Here is an 18,990-nt window from a genome sequence, read left to right on the forward strand (position 1 = left end):
CCACCAGTGGAAAGGATGCCAGAAAATTATATTGGGAAGGGTGTTTTGAAAAAGGAGTTGGTGGCAAATAGGACCTGCGTGTTGCTGTTTAGGGGTTCACAGCTCCCAAAATCTGGTCTGTTTTTTGGCTCTCAAATAGTAATCAGTTTTCAACACACACCCCCTTTTGATAGATGGTTGCTTCTGGTATAAATAAAGCAATAAAAAAGGGGGGATGGCATTATTATCCATCGTTCTCATTCCACTTACATCCTACCTCTCCTCCAGGGAGCTCAAAGTGTCATATGTGGTTCTCCCCTTTGCCATTTCGTCCTCACAACAGCCCTGCAAGGTAGTTCAGGCTGTGACTGGCTCCTAGTCACCCACGGAGCTTCCAAGCTTGAGTCAGGATTAGACCGGGCTGACAGTGAGGTTATAAGTCCCTTAGCCTGTTCAAACAGCTCCCTCACAAGCTCAGAAGAGAGGTGGCCCTGCTCAGACCCAGGTTCCAGATGCTGCCCTCCAGATCTCTCTGCCTGGCCCTCCGGGTTCTCCTCAGGCCACATCCTGCACCCTCCGTGGAGTGCTTTCTCCTGGATGGAAATGTGTCATTGAACGGCGGCACATGCCTCATGCTTGTCTGGATGGGAGCTCTCTCTCTCTCTCTCTGTGTGTGTGTGTGTGTGTGTGTGTGTGTGAACTGCCATCTTTTGCATGCAAAGGTAGAAATTGGGCCCTGCCCACAATGGTCATTCCGCCTCCAGAAGGTTGCCGCTGATACAATGAGGCCCATAGGCTCACAAAATGTTCCCTACCCCTGTCGCAGAGCTCTCTTGTTCAGTTGGTGAACCTTTCAAGGGCTGGGTGGGTGTGAGAAACAGATTCTATCAGCATAGAGATGAAAGGCATAACCCACCCAGAAAAACAAACTTATGTTTATCTGTTTTCCCCAAAGGACAGTTGGCAATTAACAGGGTCAGGAACTCGCTTGAGGAATGCTATTTTTAGTGGCTAACCCTCATATTTCAAGCATCCCACAAACTCCCCCTCCCTTCCCTTGTTTGGAGAGTTGAAAATCTCCTCCAAATGTTTGCTTAAGCACCATAGTCTCCTCCTATCTATTCTAGGCAATCCAGGAGCTGTCCGTGGTGTTAAATGAAGGCTTTTCACGCAGCTCCCTTGACTTGGAATCTTAGAATCAGAGATTTTGAAGGCACCTCTAGAACAATGTAGCTTTATCCCCTGCACTGCAGGAATCTCAACTAAAGCATCTGTGACAGAGGGCCATTCAACCTCTGCTTAAAAACCACTAAGGAAGGAGAGCCCGCCAGCTCCCGAGGGAGTCCGTTCCACTGTAGAACAGCTCTTACTGTCAGAAAGTTCTTCCTAATGTTTAGTCGGAATCTCCTTCCTTGTAACTTGAAGCCGTCAGTTTAGGTCCTGCCTTCTGGAGCAGGAGAAAGCAAGCTTGCTCCATCTTCCATGTGACAGCGCTTTAGATATTGGAAGATAACATACGTCTCTGCTGACTCTCCACTTTTCCAGGCTCAATGTACCCAGCTCCCTCAAGGCTTAGTTTCCAGACCCTTTATCATCTTGGCTGCCCTCCTCTGCATGTGTCCCAGCTTGTAAACTTGGGGCAGTGTTAGAAACTGTCGAAGCCCAGATGAAAATGGAATTGCGGGTTGCTTCTGGATCAGGCCATAGGGGGCACATCTAGTGCAGCAACCTGTCCTCACAGTGGCCAAGTAGACGTCCCAATGGGAAGCCCCAAAGTAGAACCTGAATGACAGCAACTCTCCCCAGTTGGCTAGCTTCTGGCATTCAGAGGCATCCCACTGCAGTTTTATGGGGTTGTAAGTCATCACAACTAGGGATGCGGGTGGCGCTGTGGGTTAAACCACAGACCCTAGGACTTGCTGATCGGAAGGTCGGCGGTTCGAATCCCCGTGACGGACCGTTGCTCGGTCCCTGCTCCTGCCAACTTAGCAGTTCGAAAGCATGTTAAAGTGCAAGTAGATAAATAGGTACCTCTCTGACGGGAAGGTAAATGGCGTTTCCGTGCACTGCTCTGGTTCGCCAGAAGCGGCTTAGTCATGCTGGCCACATGACCCGGAAGCTGTATGCCGGCTCCCTCGGCCAATAAAGCGAGATGAGCACCGCAACCCCAGAGTTGGCCACGACTGGACCTAATGGTCAGGGGTCCCTTTACCTTTAAGTCATCATGCCTAGTGATGTGAGGTGAGAATATTCTCAAGAATTTAACATCACTAATCACGACCCCCTTGAATTGAGCCTTGGCAGTCATAGCAAGCCAGCACAGGGTTCGGATCTATACTTAGAGTAGGCCTCTTGAAATTAGCATACATTGCAGTCATAGGCACCTTAATTTCATTGAGTCTTCTCTTGAGTAGAATGTTGCTTCCAACAAGCACAGAAATTTAGATGATGGTGCAGTTAAATTAGGAAACATTTTCTTAACCAGATTCCATTATTTCATAGAAATACCACAGACTCCTTGTCATTCAAACGATGTACGGGAGCAGTAAGGATTTCTTTAAAGAACAACAGAGGATTTTTATCATCTGCTTAGAGGCATTCGAAAGCCTAAATCAGCAGAATAATAAGCCAAGCAGATGCGAAGGCGATATCTTGCTAAGGACTGTTAGAAAAATCTTTCTTGGAAATGTGAGCTTGAAAGAACAATAGTCTTCTGCTGCTGATCTAACTAACGTGTGCTTGAGAACCCATTTAATATTTTTTCATTAAAGATCTCCCAGCTCACCTCTGGCAAAAGGAAAAAGAAAAAGGATAAATGTTTCCTGCCTAGAGATCCATGACTGGCGCGTTCTATAAAACAAAGCGAATAATAACTCTGTCCTTGAGATCAACTTCTTCTTTCAGAGATAAGGTGGTGATTAATTGAAATTTTGTTCCCTTCAGAGATTGCTGTGTGTGTGTGTGTAAATAAATAAATGGTTGAGGCTCCCAGCCTTCTGTGGCATCTTGCCATAAATATTTCTCCTTTGGTGATGGAAAAAGAATCTGTTCCTGGCTGTTTGAAGGTGAAGATACTAAGAGACAAGCTGATGGCCCTTTAAGGCCGGGCCGTGGAAGCACCAAGGGCCACACTGACATGTGCAGAACCTTCCAGGGGCCATAGGAGGAGCGCCCTGCTTGTGGGCTTCCCAGTGGTTTCGGATTGGCTGCTGTAGAAAGCTGGATGGTGGATTAGCTCGGGGATGGGGAACCGGTGGCCCTGGTGGACTACAACTCCCATCATCCCTGACATTCGGCAACGCTGGCTGATGGGAAGTGTAGTCCAAGCATATCAGGAGGGCCACATGATCCCTGTTCCTGGACTAGATGGAGCTTAAACAAAAAAAATTCCTTCCAGTAGCACCTTAAAGACCAACTAAGTTAGTTCTTGGTATGAGCTTTCGTGTGCATGCACACTTCTTCAGATACTCCCACTGTGTATCTGAAGAAGTGTGCATGCACACGAAAGCTCATACCAAGAACTAACTTAGTTGGTCTTTAAGGTGCTACTGGAAGGAATTTTTTTTGTTTTGACTATGGCAGACCAGCACGGCTACCTATCTGTAACTAGATGGAGCTTGGGTCTGTTTCAGCAGGGTTATTGCTGTGTCCTTATTTGTTATAGTCTTATATATCCATGTTTGCTAAGATCCTCCTTGTTTTAGTTGAAGGCACACTGCCTTAGGTTCATCCATCAAGAAATGCAAACGATGTTAAAAGGGCAAATTGGCTTGGTTGGAAGAAAAGCATCTTAATAAAAGTGACTGATTCTCCCCACCTGCCCCCAACCCCCTGCCCGCCGTTGAGAAGATGTATGAACCCATCTTGCTGAACTCATCAAATCCTTCCCCTCGGGTGGGAGGCGGTTGACCCCCTCTCAGAACAATTCAAAACAAGAGGCTTGGCGATGGGCGAGACTTCACTTGGTAAAAGGCCAATGTCATATATCACAAGGGGGGTGGTGGTTCTGAGCAACGGAGCCAGCAAGATTGTAGTTCCGTGAAGCTTTTGCACAGCCTTGGCACAAGCGAGTTTTGAACCCAGGACCTTGGCTTCATAGCCAGGAATACTACATGCATTTAGAGCAGGGGTTGCCAGGTCCTGATGGGAATGGATCAGGCCAAAGGCCTGTTTAGACCAGTGCCGTGTTCACACAGTGACCAACCAGAAATCCATGAGCAGACTCTGAGTACAGCAGCACTCTCACTACCTGAGATTCCCAGCAACTATTCAGACTTGGGAGCTAGGCAGCTTTTATAGAACTAGGCAGAACGCTACCGGGCCTTTTATTGTCACTTGATCTCCGCTGAGTTGGAATCCGTTACAGAATTAGAGATAAGAGTTTATGAGTAGAGATAAGTTCATGTTAGTCCATAGTCAGATTCGACGTGAAGGTCTTCGTTTCAGTCATTGAGCAGAAGTCAGAAGTCAATTATGGGTCAGAAACCAGGACAGGGCCCTGTTTCAAAGTATTCACCTTCACCAGCTAATTTTTAAGGGGAGGTCTGAAGAATTCGTATAAATAGATCCTGTTATTTTCTAGGTTTCTCAGAGATAACAACTAAGTGTGAGTAGATCAACGTGTATCTCATAAACTCTTATCTCTAATTCTGTAACGATTGTGTCATACATATCCTTATGAGTTTGAGTTTGTAATCTCTGTTTGAGTTTGTAATCTCTATTTGAGTTTGTAATCCTTGTCAGAATACATACTTTTGAATGGATTAGTTTTTGTTACAATTGACTATTGATTTGCGAGTAGGGACCACTCCCACTACTGAAACTTATATTGGCCAGAGTTCTTGGTGTGCTTTTTTCTCGGTATATTTAATAAGAATAACTCCAACTTATTCCTGGTGGGGTGCAACAGAGTGCTAGTCTTTAGCTCCTTCTCCCCCACAAGCTTCCAATTTGGTGCAGGCCAACAACCAGTCTAGCTCAGCATCCTGTTCTCACAGGGAGCAGCCAGATGCCCCACTGGGCAGCCCGCAAGCTGAGAATCCTCCGGAAAAACAATCTCTCAAAGGACCTGTTGTTGGCATTTTACCATTGGACTGTGGAGAGTGTATTAACTTATGGTCTCTGTGTGTGGTTTGGGAGCTGCACGGCCAGGGGAAAAACAATGCTGTCCAGGATCGTAAAGACTGCAGAGAGAATAATTGGGTGCACTCTTCCCACCTTGGATCAAATCTATGCTTCCAGGTGCCATAAGAAAGCCGCAGAGATAGCGCAGGATAGTTCTCCTCCAGAAATGATCTCTTTCAGCTTCTGCCTTCTGGAAGAAGGTCCAGGGTTATAAAGACTAGGACTAGCCGCCTGAGAAACAGTTTCTGTCCAAATGCGCTTTTGGTTTTAAACGCAGTGTAAGGAGTCTGTATATGGGACGCGGGTGGCGCTGTGGGTTAAACCACAGAGCCTAGGACTTGCTGATCAGAAGGTTGGCGGTTCGAATCCCCGTGACGGGGTGAGCTCCCGTTGCTCAGTCCCTGCCCCTGCCAACCTAGCAGTTTGAAAGCACGTCAAAGTGCAAGCAGATAAATAGGTACCGCTCTGGCGGGAAGGCAAACAGCGTTTCCGTGCGCTGCTCTGGTTCACCAGAAGTGGCTTAGTCATGCTGGCCACATGACCCGGAAGCTGTACGCCGGCTCCCTCGGCCAGTAAAGCGAGATGAGCGCCGCAACCCCAGAGTCGGCCACGACTGGACCTAATGGTCAGGGGTCCCTTTACCTTTAAGGAGTCTGTATGGGAGTATATTGTATTTAAAAAATGGGGTATCAGAGTTTTTAGGGGGCTAACCAGGTTGGGATAGCAGGGATAGCAGGCTTGTTGGGTTTTGAATGTCTTATGTGGATTTTTCAATTTCGTTGTTCTGTATGGGACAATGACAATAAAGATTATCGTATCGTAGAAAGCACAGCAGAAACTCTCACAACTTGTGATTCCCTGCAACCACTATTTAGAGGCACACCGTCTCCAGCCATGGGGGAAGAAATTAGCCGTCGGGGCTAGTAGCCATTGAGATACCTCCATGAAATTTGTCTAATCCTCTTTCAAAGCTATCCAGGTTTGGCCAAGCGCAGATTCGGCTGGGCAGAGAGAACCGTTGTTTGCTAAAGGCCACAGCAGAGGCAAGGCTATATATATATGACTCTCTGGGTGTTTTAGCCATTGTTGCTTATTGATTTTGATGGCTCCGTGTATATTGTGAACCACCTTGGGTTTTACGTGATAAATAAAAGGTAAGCCTTTAAAATAATAAATGGCATTGGAGACATCTCACCCTCCCCTAGCCAAAAGCTGCCTGCCCAGAAGCTTTTCCGACTCGCCCCCCCTTCCGCAACGCAAATAACATTTGCAAATAAGGGTTGCACACTCTTAAATCTTTGGTTTTGTGGTCTGCCGTATGGCTGGAATGGGGCTACAAATGGCTGTGGGCGGGGGGTGGGTGGGCTGAGAGAAAACTGGAAGATGGGGGAGACACTTCAGAGAGGATAATTATTTCCTGTGCTGATTTACAGCGTGTTGGGAGAAGAAGTGTGGAATGGACTAGGGAGTGGGGGGGTGGGGGTGGAACCATGGTCTTCTGAATGGTGACAGGACTTGGGAGCGGGTCTGATGAATGGGAAGCTCTGTTTTTGACCTCCACATAAGAGTATTAGCAGCCTGAAATGGAGGGGGGTGGGAAAGCTGATGTTTGGGTCTCTTCCTATTAGAAACACACACACACACACCCCTGTGTCCCAGATATAAATAATAAGTAAACCTCTGAATTTTAGTTAGGAGCTTAGCTGCTTGGACACATTGAGCACTATTGTTTTAAGGACATGTTTATAGTTATTATAGAATCATAGGGTAGCAATGCAATCTGCTATATGTTTTGGGAAATGGTTTCTCCATTTGCTTTCTGGGCCTCTTGAGATGGCACTGCCATCTTTGTTGATATTTGGACGCCGGGTGCCATTTTGAAGCAAGATGATGGACCACAACTTGACTTTGTTGTGACCCCACCCAGTTTTGTATGTGTGACTGACAGGTCCAAACTCACAAATTACACAATCCCTTTATAAATCAAAATATATTTATGTTTTCTAAAAAATTCCCAGGCAGTGCTGGGCATTCCCTGCTAAATAATAATAATAATAATAATAATAATAATAATAATAATAATAATAAAAAAATATTATTATTATTCCAAATTTATATCACTTCCTTTCACAGAAGTTATATGGTAGCTTTCCAAACAAAGTGCTATTCTGTGCCCACTTTCAGACTAGGATTGAAGGAGGAGTTCTGATCCAGTTTGCATTTAAAGTTGAATTTCCCTAACCCACCCTGTCCCTAACAACACATTAACTGAAGCGTAGAGCCATCTTTCAAAACCCTGCAGTTCTCCGACCAAGTAATGGGTGCAAGAGTAAATATATTAGGAGGTGGGAGTGTGTGTATAAAAGCAATTATTAGCGGAGGCTGCAGACAAATTATATTAGGGGGAAATGTTTATATTCGGCAAAACGTCATAAAGGAATGTGTCTATTAGGGAAAATTTGCACTAAAATGCTGCTGGATTTTCATGGAGTCCCTCCCCCCCAAATGCAAACTGATCTGGAAATGTGGCAAATTGGATTTAAGATCAGGGTGGGGGGGTGGGAGAATCCCCTGCAACAAATGTTGTGTGTGGTGGACAAGGAATAGTTTTTCCCTGGAGAGAATGGAGCCATCGTAGAGACTCCAAGGTGACCAAGGAAAGCCCTGCCTGCCTCTTTGGCCACGCCTGTCCTATTGGTTCTGCTAACCGCTGGCTTTTTTAAGCAGAGACACCCCCCGCCCCCCCAGGAGAGGAGAGAGAGGAGCTAAAGGACAGACTCTTCCGTCCTGATGCAAATGCATCAAGATGGTTTTCGAAGAACGCTGGGATTTTGCCAGCTGTTGCAACCTAAATTGAGCCAAAAATAACCGCTCCTTGCTGGAGAGAGGGCGAGAAAGAGGAAAACAGCTCTACCCCCCAACACCTGGCCTTGTGGGCAGCTGCAGGCAACAGCGAGACTGGGGAGGGTGTCTAGTGCCTGCCAAACCTTTGGAGTTTGGGATTGTAGGTACTGCTGGAGTCTATCCCACCTGCGTTGACCTCATTTCAACCATGGCTACCAGTCCCGGCTCCTCAACAGCTTTGCTTCCCCACAGGGCCACCTAATAATCAGTTCTGGCTCTTTAGCTTTTTGGCATGCCAGCCTTGGTTGGCCCCTTTAACCTGGAAGAGGGAGAACGCGGAAACCGAGAGTCCCCTCCCGCTGCATCTGATCGCCTTGGGTGCACTCTTGGCAACAGGGAGCGTGGCGTCGCCTCTGCTGCGCTTGGAGAATGTCATAGAATCATTGAATTGTAGAGTTGGAAGGGAACCTGGGGGTCATCTAGTCCAACCCCCTGCAATGCAGGAATCTCAGCTAAAGCATCCATGACAGAGGGCCATCCAACCTCTGCTTAAAAGCCTCCAAGGAAGAAGTAGCAACTTTGCCATCTTCGGGGGGGGGGGGGGGTTCTTCAGGCCCTGGTACCAGGCTTGCCCCTACAGCCTTCTCTGTCTGGACCTTGGTTGACTGCATAATCGCATGAGCCCTGTTCCAGAGTATTTTTAATTCTTGTGTATATTCTATCAACGGGACGTGGGTGGCGCTGTGGGTTAAACCACAGAGCCTAGGACTTGCCAATCAGAAGGTTGGCGGTTCGAATCCCCATGACGGGGTGAGCTCCCATTGCTCGGTCCCTGCTCCTGCCAACCTAGCAGTTCAAAAGCACTTCAAAGTGCAAGTAGATGAATAGGTACGGCTCCGGCGGGAAGGTAAACGGCATTTCCGTGCGCTGCTCTGGTTCGCCAGAAATGGCTTAGTCATGCTGGCCACATGACCCGGAAGCTCCCTCGGCCAATAAAGCAAGATGAGTGCCGCAACCCCAGAGTCGGTCACGACTGGACCTAATGGTCAGGGGTCCCTTTACCTTTATATTCTATCAATTCAAAAAAGATTGGTTAATGAAGAAATTACACATCTTTCTTTTTATTTTAATAACTTTTTAAATTCAAAATTAAAACAAAACATATTATCCAGAAACATATCATCCTTAGCCCCCCCCCCATTTTTCCTCCCCCCTCCCTCCTCCTACAGAACCCACCCACCCCCACCCCCGGACTTTCCTCAGTTCCAGTCTTTGATTTCTCTAAAAATGCTGTTTTCTGTGTGTTACACAGTTGTGTTGTTGTTGTTGTTGTTTAGTCATTTAGTCGTGCCCGACTCTTCGTGACCCCATGGACCAGAGCACGTCAGGCACTCCTGTCTTCCACCGCCTCCCGCAGTTTGGTCAGGCTCATGTTTGTAGCTTCGAGAACACTATCCAACCATCTCATCCTCTGTCGTCCCCTTCTCCTTGTGCCCTCCATCTTTCCCAACATCAGGGTCTTTTCCAGGGAGTCTTCTCTTCTCATGAGGTGGCCAAAGTATTGGAGCCTCAACTTCACGATCTGTCCTTCCAGTGAGCACTCAGGGCTGATTTCCTTAAGAATGGATGCGTTTGATCTTCTTGCAGTCCATGGGACTCTCAAGAGTCTCCTCCAGCACCATAATTCAAAAGCATCAATTCTTCGGCGATCAGCCTTCTTTATGGTCCAGCTCTCACTTCCATACATCACTATACAGTTGTATAGATCCTCAAAATATTTAGCTGATTATATCAATAAAAAGTTTGTCAATGTTTATTCAAAGCCAGCCAAGGAGTCCAGTTCGCTTTGTTGCATCTTTCTACTAACGAGTGTTTGTTGAACTAATTGGCTGATGAAGAACTGAACGAAACTGTACAGTGGTACCTCGGGTTAAGTACTTAATTCGTTCCGGAGGTCCATTCTTAACCTGAAACTGTTCTTAACCTGAAGCACCACTTTAGCTGCCACCGCCGCACGATTTCTGTTCTCATCCTGAAGCAAAGTTCTTAACCCAAGGTACTATTTCCGGGTTAGTGGAGCCTGAAACCTGAAGCGTATGTAACCTGAAGTGTCTGTAACCCGAGATACCACTGTAGTTGCTACCCGGAAACACTGTTCAGCAGAGTTCAGAGTTGGACATCAGAATTGGACATTTGCTGATTATACAAAGCTTTGCAAGCTAGATCTCCGCCGGGCAAAGTCTGGCACCGTGACTTATTCAAGGACTTTCAGAGACTTCAGTTTAATAGTTTTGATGTTTTGCATTATTCCATAAAGTTTTCTATTCTGTAATTGTTTCTGGCCATCGAGTTGCTTTCGATATTGCTAAGCTAAAACTTTGTCTCCTTTCTCATGGGGACGCCGTAGTGGTCTGCCCCAAATCTTGTTAGAGGTGCAGGACAAATTTTTACACTCCAGTTCCCCCCACCAGCCACTTAGAAGGGGAAAAGGCTGTCTCTTTATAGTTCACACTTTTTTAATTAGGTTTTTTATTAAAAGATTTTCTTGTGTTACCAATAAACAGGGGGATGCACACAGCGTCTCCACTTTCAATTCATAGAGTCTTTTTCACAGTTCGTTTACATGTAGGGAGAGACGCTTTTTTCATACAACCAAGCCCTGGACCCCCTAACCTCTCTCAATGTCAGTAAAAATAAATAGTTCATGCTTTGTTGGTGGAGATACTTAAGGAACAGAATGGGGGACTGATGCCAGTTCCTGAACATTGAGGCTACCGAGACCTGGGTGGTGGTGCCATCTAGAAACTTTAGGGTGAATTGCAGCTGTTTCTTTTTAATCACCGTTCTCCACAGCCTGCTAGCTTCTGGGTTACACTGCTGCTGTGTGTGTCATACTTGGGGCTGCCTCCGGAAACTCCCTGTACAAAAAACTGCAGCTGCTGGTTTAATGGTTTTGCCCCTGTGGATCTCATTCTCCCAGTTCTTAAACAGCTCTTCTGACTTCACACAGCCCATAGTTCAGGGGTCTGCAACCCGCGGCTCCGGAGCCGCATGTGGCTCTTTTACACCTTTGCCGCGGCTCCAGGGCGGATACTAGCGAGGGGAGGAGGCGCATTGGGCGCCCCGACACTCCCCACTGTGGCGGGCGCTGTACTGGCTGTGACGTCGCATGGGGGCGGTGCGTGCGTTAGTCACGCACCGTCCCGATGTCACCTTCCCGCCCGCTGTCAGATTAAGGTAAGAAACAATATATGCAGTGTTATATTTGTTTTAAATGTCGCAATGGTTTTGCAGTTCCCAGTTTTTTTTCTTCGGAAACGGGTCCAAGTGGCTCTTTTTGTCTTAAAGGTTGCAGACCCCTGCCATAGTTGAAATAATGGAATTAGATGGGTTTAAAATGGGACTAGGCAGATAAGGCTCCTGAAGGCTTCTAGCCACCCATGATGGCTGGGGGCTACTTTCTGTTAGAATTCCTGCTCCATGGTTGCAGTCATGGGATTGTTGTCTATCCCATGACGGTATATGTTTTGACTCCACAGAGTGGGAAGTGACGGAGACAGGATGTTTGTGTTCCTGTGTTCCGTGAAGTGGGACTATTGTCCTTTGTTTTTCTCTCTTTTTGCTGTCTGATGCTAGAGAGAGGGGAAGCCTTGCTGCGGTGCTCCGTGTGTGTTTATATGTAAATAAAGTAGATTATCCAAAATGCTGAGTTGCTGAGGTCTGTTACGCAAGCTGCGAAGACTCTGCGGATCCCTAAGTGTGCCGGTGTCTCTTGGCATCGGTCACTATGATGTTCGGGCTGAAGAAAGCTAATGAAGCTCCCGAACAATCGTCCAGGAGGGAGAGAACATGCCAGTCGGACATGTGTGTCTGCGGGAGTCCTACTCGAGTGTAGGCTGAACTCCTGACACTTTCTATGTCAGATAAGGATGCCTCTGAATACCAGTCGCTGGAGGTCACAAAAGGAAGAGGACTGTGACTTCCTGGAGGCATCCGTTTGAGTGCTGGACTTAAGAGGCCCTTTGGGGTGTTAATGAATGTGGGTTCATTTCTTTCAATGGGTCTGAGTAGAATGTAGCTGGAGACAACCTGTATTTATAGCCCACTTTCCTCCAAGAAACTCAAGGTGGCACCTGCAGCCCTCCTCTCCATTTTATCCTCCCAACAACCCTACGAAGTTGGCTAGGCTGAGAGAGTAGCTCCCAAGTTTGCCCAGTGAGCTTTGTGACTGAGTGGGGGATTTGAACCCTGGTCTCCCATGTCCTAAAAGGTAAAGGTAAAGGGACCCCTGACCATTAGGTCCAGTTGTGGCCGACTCTGGGGTTGCGGCGCTCATCTCACTTTATTGGCCGAGGGAGCCGGCGTACAGCTTCCGGGTCATGTGGCCAGCATAACTAAGCCACTTCTGGCGAACCAGAGCAGCGCACGGAAACGCCATTTACCTTCCCGCTGGAGTGGTACCTATTTATCTACTTGCACTTTGATGTGCTTTTGAACTGCTAGGTTGGCAGGAACTGGGACCAAGCAATGGGAGCTCACCCCGTCGCGGGGATTTGAACCACTGACCTTCTGATCAGCAAGTCCTAGGCTCTGTGGTTTATCCCACAGTGCCACCCGCATCCTAGTCTCACCCTAAATGCCACACATGCACACACATTGTCTTATTTGTTGTTATTTAAACCTTTTCCACCCTTGAATAGTACATAAGAGTTGAGAGAGGAAGTTGAAAGTGTGCCACTCTTCCCCACTTCTTCTTCCAGCTCTATGTTCTTTTCAAGGCTCAGATTAATTCTACTGGCTGCAGCGTTTGCTCATATCTTACAAAGTGTGTGCATGTGGGTTTTTTTGTCTCCAGGCCAGGGTGCGAGGGGGGTGGGCAGATCTGGATGAAGTAGGGCAAGAAGTGACCCTTCTCCCGGTTGAGGAGAAGGCAGAGCATCCCTGCAGGTCTTCCTTTCTGGATTTCAGCTGTGGGAGGGAAATGGGTGTTTTACGGGCAGGTTGTAAATCCTCCAGAAGAAGGTTTTATATAGCGGAGAGCATCCGCTACTGTAGAGCGCAGGTAACACAAGCCTGTAAACCACAGCCCCGGGGAAGCGAAACCCCCCGCTCCCTGGAAGCCAGGCAGATTAGAAAGCAGAAATAAAAGGTGACCTTCTGTTAAATTGATGCTTGTGGTCTCAGCCATAAACCATCTTGCTAGCTGACAATGACTTTTCTGGCGAAGGACTCTGAGTGAGGGATTCTTAATGGGTTACTGGTGTCAGGGCGGGAAGGAGTGTGGAGGGCAGTGCAGCAAAATAATGAATGGCCTGAGCCGGGCGACTGCGGGAGGTCGCAAAACTGTCCTAACCGAGGTGAGCCGTTAACTTTTGCGGGGTCAGAGGGATGTCTTGGCGGAGGGTGAGAGGTGTCTGGCAAAGGAGCACACCGCCATTTATCGGATTGCCCCTCACCTGCCGCATCCTTGCCTGTGACCTTCACTCGTCCACTTCTGCCACTCCGGGCTCCTCAGAATGTAAAAGAAGAGCCTGGCTGCTGGATGAGGCCTGGGGATTTGGCTCAGCATCCTGTTCTTACAGGGGACAACCAGGAACCCAAAGGGAAGCCCACAAGCATATACTGCCCCTGACAACGAAAGGAGAGCATAGCCATCGTGACTGGTAGCTTGATCAATGAGTTTGCCTAATCCTCTTTCAAAGCCGTGCAGCTTGGTGGCTGTCACTGCGTCTGGTGGGAGAGAGTTCCATCGTTTAACTCTGTGCTACGGGAAGAAGTTCTTCCTTCTATCTCTCCTGAATGTCCAGCTTTGCTGGATGCTCATGACTCCCAGTGTTACGACAGAGGGAGAAAGGTTTTCCTCTGTCCACTTTCTTCATGCCAGGAATCATTTTATAAACTTCTATTATGTTGCCTCTTACTCTCCAAAACTCTGCAACCTCTCCACATAGCGGTTTTGCTCCACCCCCACCCCGATTTAGTATCTAGTATTATGAGAGAGAGGGACGCGGGTGGCGCTGTGGGTCAAACCACAGAGCCTAGGGCTTGCCGATCAGAAGGTTGGCGGTTCGAATCCCCGCGATGGGGTGAGCTCCTGTTGCTCAGTCCCAGCTCCTGCCAACCTAGCAGTTCGAAAGCACGTCAAAGTGCAAGTAGATAAATAGATACCACTCCAGCAGGAAGGTAAACGGCATTTCCGTGCACTGCTCTCGTTCGCCAGAAGCAGCTTAGTCATGCTGGCCACATGACCCGGAAGCTGTAGGCCGGCTCCCTCGGCCAATAAAGCGAGATGAGCACCGCAACCCCAGAGTCGGCCACGACTGGACCTAATGGTCAGGGGTCCCTTTACCTTTACTATTATGAGAGAGAGGTGGAAAATGTCCTTCCCTTTGACTCTGCAAATTGAGCCTGCAACAGGGCTGGGGGAACTTCTGAGGGCCTCGTGCTAGCATTGGGCAAAGCAAAGGATGCAAAATTTGCTTCTGTATGTTAGCAGTCACAATCAGAGGGCAACTGATAATTACATTTGGAAGCTTCTTCTCCTTTCAGCATCATTCTGGAACTTAAGTTGAGCAATGAGTGGTCCACACAGCTGCTCTTAACAAGATCCCCATTAAGGGATCCCTGTTAATTTTGTGGACTCCCCTGGCGTGTGACTCCGCTGACGGACAGCACTATTAAGCGGTCATTAGTAAGCGTGTCTGAAAACGTGGCTTCCACCACCACCAACAGTTTATTGAGTGTTCTGGGGCTCAGTGACAGGAGAAAGCCGCGGTTCGTGCAATGGGAGCTTAATGGGTTTATTTTCCTACTTGCTCGAGGTGGGCATTAAAGCTGACAGCCGCTTATTAGCTTATTTGATGTTTGGACAAATCTAATTCTAATATTCCCACACTGCCAAACAAAAAAACCGTAAAGTCATTTCTGTGGATAGGAGAACACTGTTGTCAAGGATAGATTGCGCAGAATTGCTGAAAATTGGGTGCAGAAACACAAGTGAAAATGTTGACACAACACTAGAAGTGTGTGTGTGTGTGTGTGTGTGTGTGTGTGTGTGTATTACTATATATATACTAATGCCATCTTCTCCTTTTCTGCCTTCTCTCCTGCTAGTGTTCATCATGGGATTTGGGCTCCTTGTCTACCCCTTCGGTCTCGGTTCCACTGCTGTGCAGAGGCACTGCGAAAATTCAAGCATCTACTACGCTGGTGACTGCCAGATCGGATGGGGCTACATGCTGGCAATCGTGGGTGTCATGCTCTCTGTCTTTCTGCCCTTCTTTGCAAAATACGCCCCGAAAGAGCACGCCTCCCCCACTCCGATACCCACAATTTTATAGTACTTTCCCAGTATCGAACATCCAGATGTTCCCACCTGAAATCGGCGGACAGAAGAAATATTAGGGCACTTCCGTTGAGCCTCATTGCTAATAAATGAATGGGCAGGGGGAATAGTAGAAATGACAGCAAGAAGCACTTGAATGACTATAAAAGACCCAAAGTGCACTGATGAGTCTTCCATACACATGAGAAATGGACGTTCTGGATCTGCATAATGGGTGCTCAGCAGTGGTTGGGTTGCCTTGGACATTTATAATGGCTGAACGCCTCAAAAAACCCTGTTTTTTATCCTCAAAAATCTCTGTCTACCTCCCAGTTTCTTTGTGTGTGTGTGTGTGTGTGTCAAAGCCTTTTTTAAAGCCTCAATCCACTTTTTATATCTTGTTTCTTAAATATCTGGACTTTTTTGAACCTGCTTTTTGGTTTTTTCCAGCCTGATCTGTGCTATTTTGTAAAGTAATATAATAAATGGCAATTTTTTTGGAGGGGGCATTCCTTGGAAATGAGTTGAGCTGTGGCAAAAATTGTGTGCCGTTGACAACAAATGTGTCTCTTCCTTGCCCTCTGTGGCCGAATCAGTGCATGCCAGTCCTGAAAATGTACAGAGACACCTTTTTCTAAGATCAAAAGTGTAACTCTCTGAATTGGCTGTTAAAACTTTTTTTTTCTAGGTTAAAGAGGTGTTTTCTGTGCCTAAAAACATGTGGCTCATATTTCAGGAAGAGCAGGGCAAGATTCTCAGCCTGGCTTAGAGGGCTCCCCCTTGCGTATCTTCACGATGAAATTATTTTTAAGAGCCTTTGCTGTGGCGGCTCCTGAATATCTCATCATTAACTGTGACAACTGCTAACTTGGATTGGTTTAAAAGGGGGTTAGTCAAGTCCACAGAGAATGGTAGATCTATCCGTGGTTTCAAGTCAAGATAGTTGATCTGATGCAGCAGAGCTCCTATTACATTGCTAACTATAGTAAATATGAAGAACGCAATTCAAAAATCCTCTTTTTTTTAAGCAAATGGCATTGTGCCTAAAGTATCTGTACCTGATGCATAGCCCCATATAATTGCTTAATTGGTCTCTGTGTCTTTGCCAGGGAGTTGGCCATAAATATTAGTGTTTCTGAGAATTAGCTGTGTGTGGTCACTCAATCTTTCTCTTCCTGCTAAACTTCCACTGGAACAACATACACGTGAAAGGCAGAGGCTGTCCCTTTAAACCAGTGGTTCCCAAATTGGGTGACACTGCCCCATGGGGGGGGTGTCAATGGAATTACTTAGGGGGTTGCTAAGAGGCATGGGGGGGTTGCTGGATATATAATTTTTGGCTGGATGTGTAACAGTTTTGTTGAATCTAGTTTAATTTAGTTCAACAAAACCGGTGATCCAGTGATTCCAGCCTTTCAAATCTGATAGTCATTGTTTTAACTGGATTTGGAATAAATGTGCAATTAGTTGTTACTGTTTTGAGTTTTATTGTGTTATTCTCCTCCTCAGTGGGTCGTGCAAACCCTACACCCTTTTTATAATGTAAAGGGCACTGAGGATGAGTTTATGGAACTTAGAGGGACCACTTAATTTGGGTACCACTGCTTTAAACTCACTGATCGGTTTAACCAAGCTGTGGTTTTAACACAGAGTTGCATACCGTAATTTGAGCCACACACAAAAAGGTAAAATAATGCAAGCTGACTTTTTTTCGGTTTTCTTAAGCAATAACTGTTAACCTTTATTTTTATTTATTTCAATAAGAACTTGGCCTCAGGCCTGACCCTCGTGCATACCAGGACGCAGGGAGAGTAATTCATAGGTTCGTAGTCAGTTGAGTCTGTCTGGCCTGTATCTTCCTATGTGTACGCATGTAAGGATTAAAGGAGTTAAGCCACTTATCTGAAAATACACGTACTGAAGCCAGAAGTCCTATCTACAGATTGCAAGGATGGTAGTCAGAGAGAGAGGGGGAGAGAGAGGAATGAGTTCTGTTTCCATCTTGAGAACCGTGTCGCTCTGAGTTGTTGACCCTGAGTCCGTGACTGCTGACGTCTGGCTAGAGCTTCCTATTCAGGTAAGGATGCTGAGCGGGGCCATTTCTGTGGCTTATAAGATACAATCCGGCATAAGCAGAGCTGGCTCTCTCCCATCTGAACAGAACTGGATCTGATGTGGGGAAGATTCTCGCTGCAGGCCTGGCATCTGCTCTGGTTTCGTTTTGCCACGGCCAGCTGCTGTAACAAAACGCACCATTTGCCTTAAACCTTACGAAATGATTTGGGTCCCGAATCAGATCTCAGCTTCATTTCATTAAAAGCAAACCAATTCTGGCTTTTATCATTCATATCCGAAGGTTTCTCAGCAATGAAACTGGTTAGGGTTTGGCAGTTGGTCTGTTTAGACCAGGGGTAGTCAAGCTTTTTATACCTTGTTGTTGTTGTTTAGTCGTTTAGTCGTGTCCTTCGTGACCCCCTGGACCAGAGCACGCCAGGCACTTCTGTCTTCCACTGCCTCCCGCAGTTTGGTCAGACTCATGCTGGTAGCTTCGAGAACACTATCCAACCATCTCGTCCTCTGCCGTCCCCTTCTCCTTGTGCCCTCCATCTTTCCCAACATCTGGGTCTTTTCCAGGGAGTCTTCTCTTCTCATGAGGTGGCCAAAGTCTTGGAGTCTCAGCTTCAGGATCTGTCCTTCCAGTGAGCACTCAGGGCTGATTTCCTTAAGAATGGATAGATTTGTTCTTCTTGCAGTCCATGGGACTCTCAAGAGTCTCCTCCAGCACCATAGTTCAAAAGCATCAATTTTTTATACCTACCGTTCACTAATTCATCTTTCTTGGTGGTGAAATTTCCTTACTGCCCACAAGTGCTCAATGGAAGGAGAATTCAGCTTGTGCCGTAGAACCTCCTACCGCCCACCTAGAATCCTGAAACGTCCACTAGTGGGTGTTAGGGACCAGGTTGACAACCCCTAGTTTAGATCAAAGCAGAGACTGCTGTAACACTGGTGTTAACATATGGACTTCCACTTTCCTTGATGACCCTGGAAGTTGGAGCATTTAACTAAACAACCAAGACCCTCTCTTTGTTGTCGTCGTTTGCTTATTAATGTACATTATCATATACATGGTTGTCCGTATCCTTCTCGGGTCCAGGTCCAGAGCTCACGTGCTTGCAGTGCTGTTTCGTGTGCTTCCAAGATTATGAGATGTGATCAGGGACCTGCGGCTCAGCTGAACAATTATCAGTCGTTGTTTTTGAGGTTTGCAAATTGCCCTGATTCTATGGCCAAGTGACAGAGGGAGGAGAATGCAGAACGTCCCAGGTTCAGTCCTCGTTGGCATCTCTAGGCAGGGCTAGGGAAAGACTCCTTGGGGAGCCAATGTCAGTCAAAGTAGACTAGTAGCGGAAAACCTGCTTGCTGGCTTTTTTGTGTGGGTGGGTGTCGAATAGCTGAAGGTTATGTAACTGGGGGGATGCGGGTGGCACTGCGGGTTAAACCACAGAGCCTAGAACTTGCTGATCAGAAGCTTGGCGGTTCGAATCTCCGCGACGGGGTGAGCTCCCCTCGCTCAGTCCCTGCTCCTGCCAACCTAGCAGTTTGAAAGCACCTCAAAGTGCAAGTAGATCAATAGGCAGCGCTCTGGCGGGAAGGTCAACGGCATTTCCGTGCACTGCTCTGGTTCGCCAGAAGCGGCTTAGTCATGGTGGCCACAT

General features: G+C 47.1%; 1 protein-coding gene across 1 annotated transcript in view; it reads left to right on the forward strand.

Moving 5' to 3' along the window:
• Positions 1 to 16,745, forward strand: part of LHFPL7 (LHFPL tetraspan subfamily member 7) — a 78,059-nt gene extending 61,314 nt beyond the window's left edge. Inside the window, exon 3 of the mRNA XM_028707317.2 lies at positions 15,061 to 16,745. Within this exon, the coding sequence (XP_028563150.2) occupies positions 15,061 to 15,287 (227 nt within the window). The 3' untranslated portion in view covers positions 15,288 to 16,745. The remainder of the gene's footprint in view (positions 1 to 15,060) is intronic.
• Positions 16,746 to 18,990: the final 2,245 nt, after the last annotated feature.

This window comes from Podarcis muralis, chromosome 15 (genome assembly GCF_964188315.1).
Source record: "Podarcis muralis chromosome 15, rPodMur119.hap1.1, whole genome shotgun sequence".
Classification (NCBI taxonomy): domain Eukaryota; kingdom Metazoa; phylum Chordata; class Lepidosauria; order Squamata; family Lacertidae; genus Podarcis; species Podarcis muralis.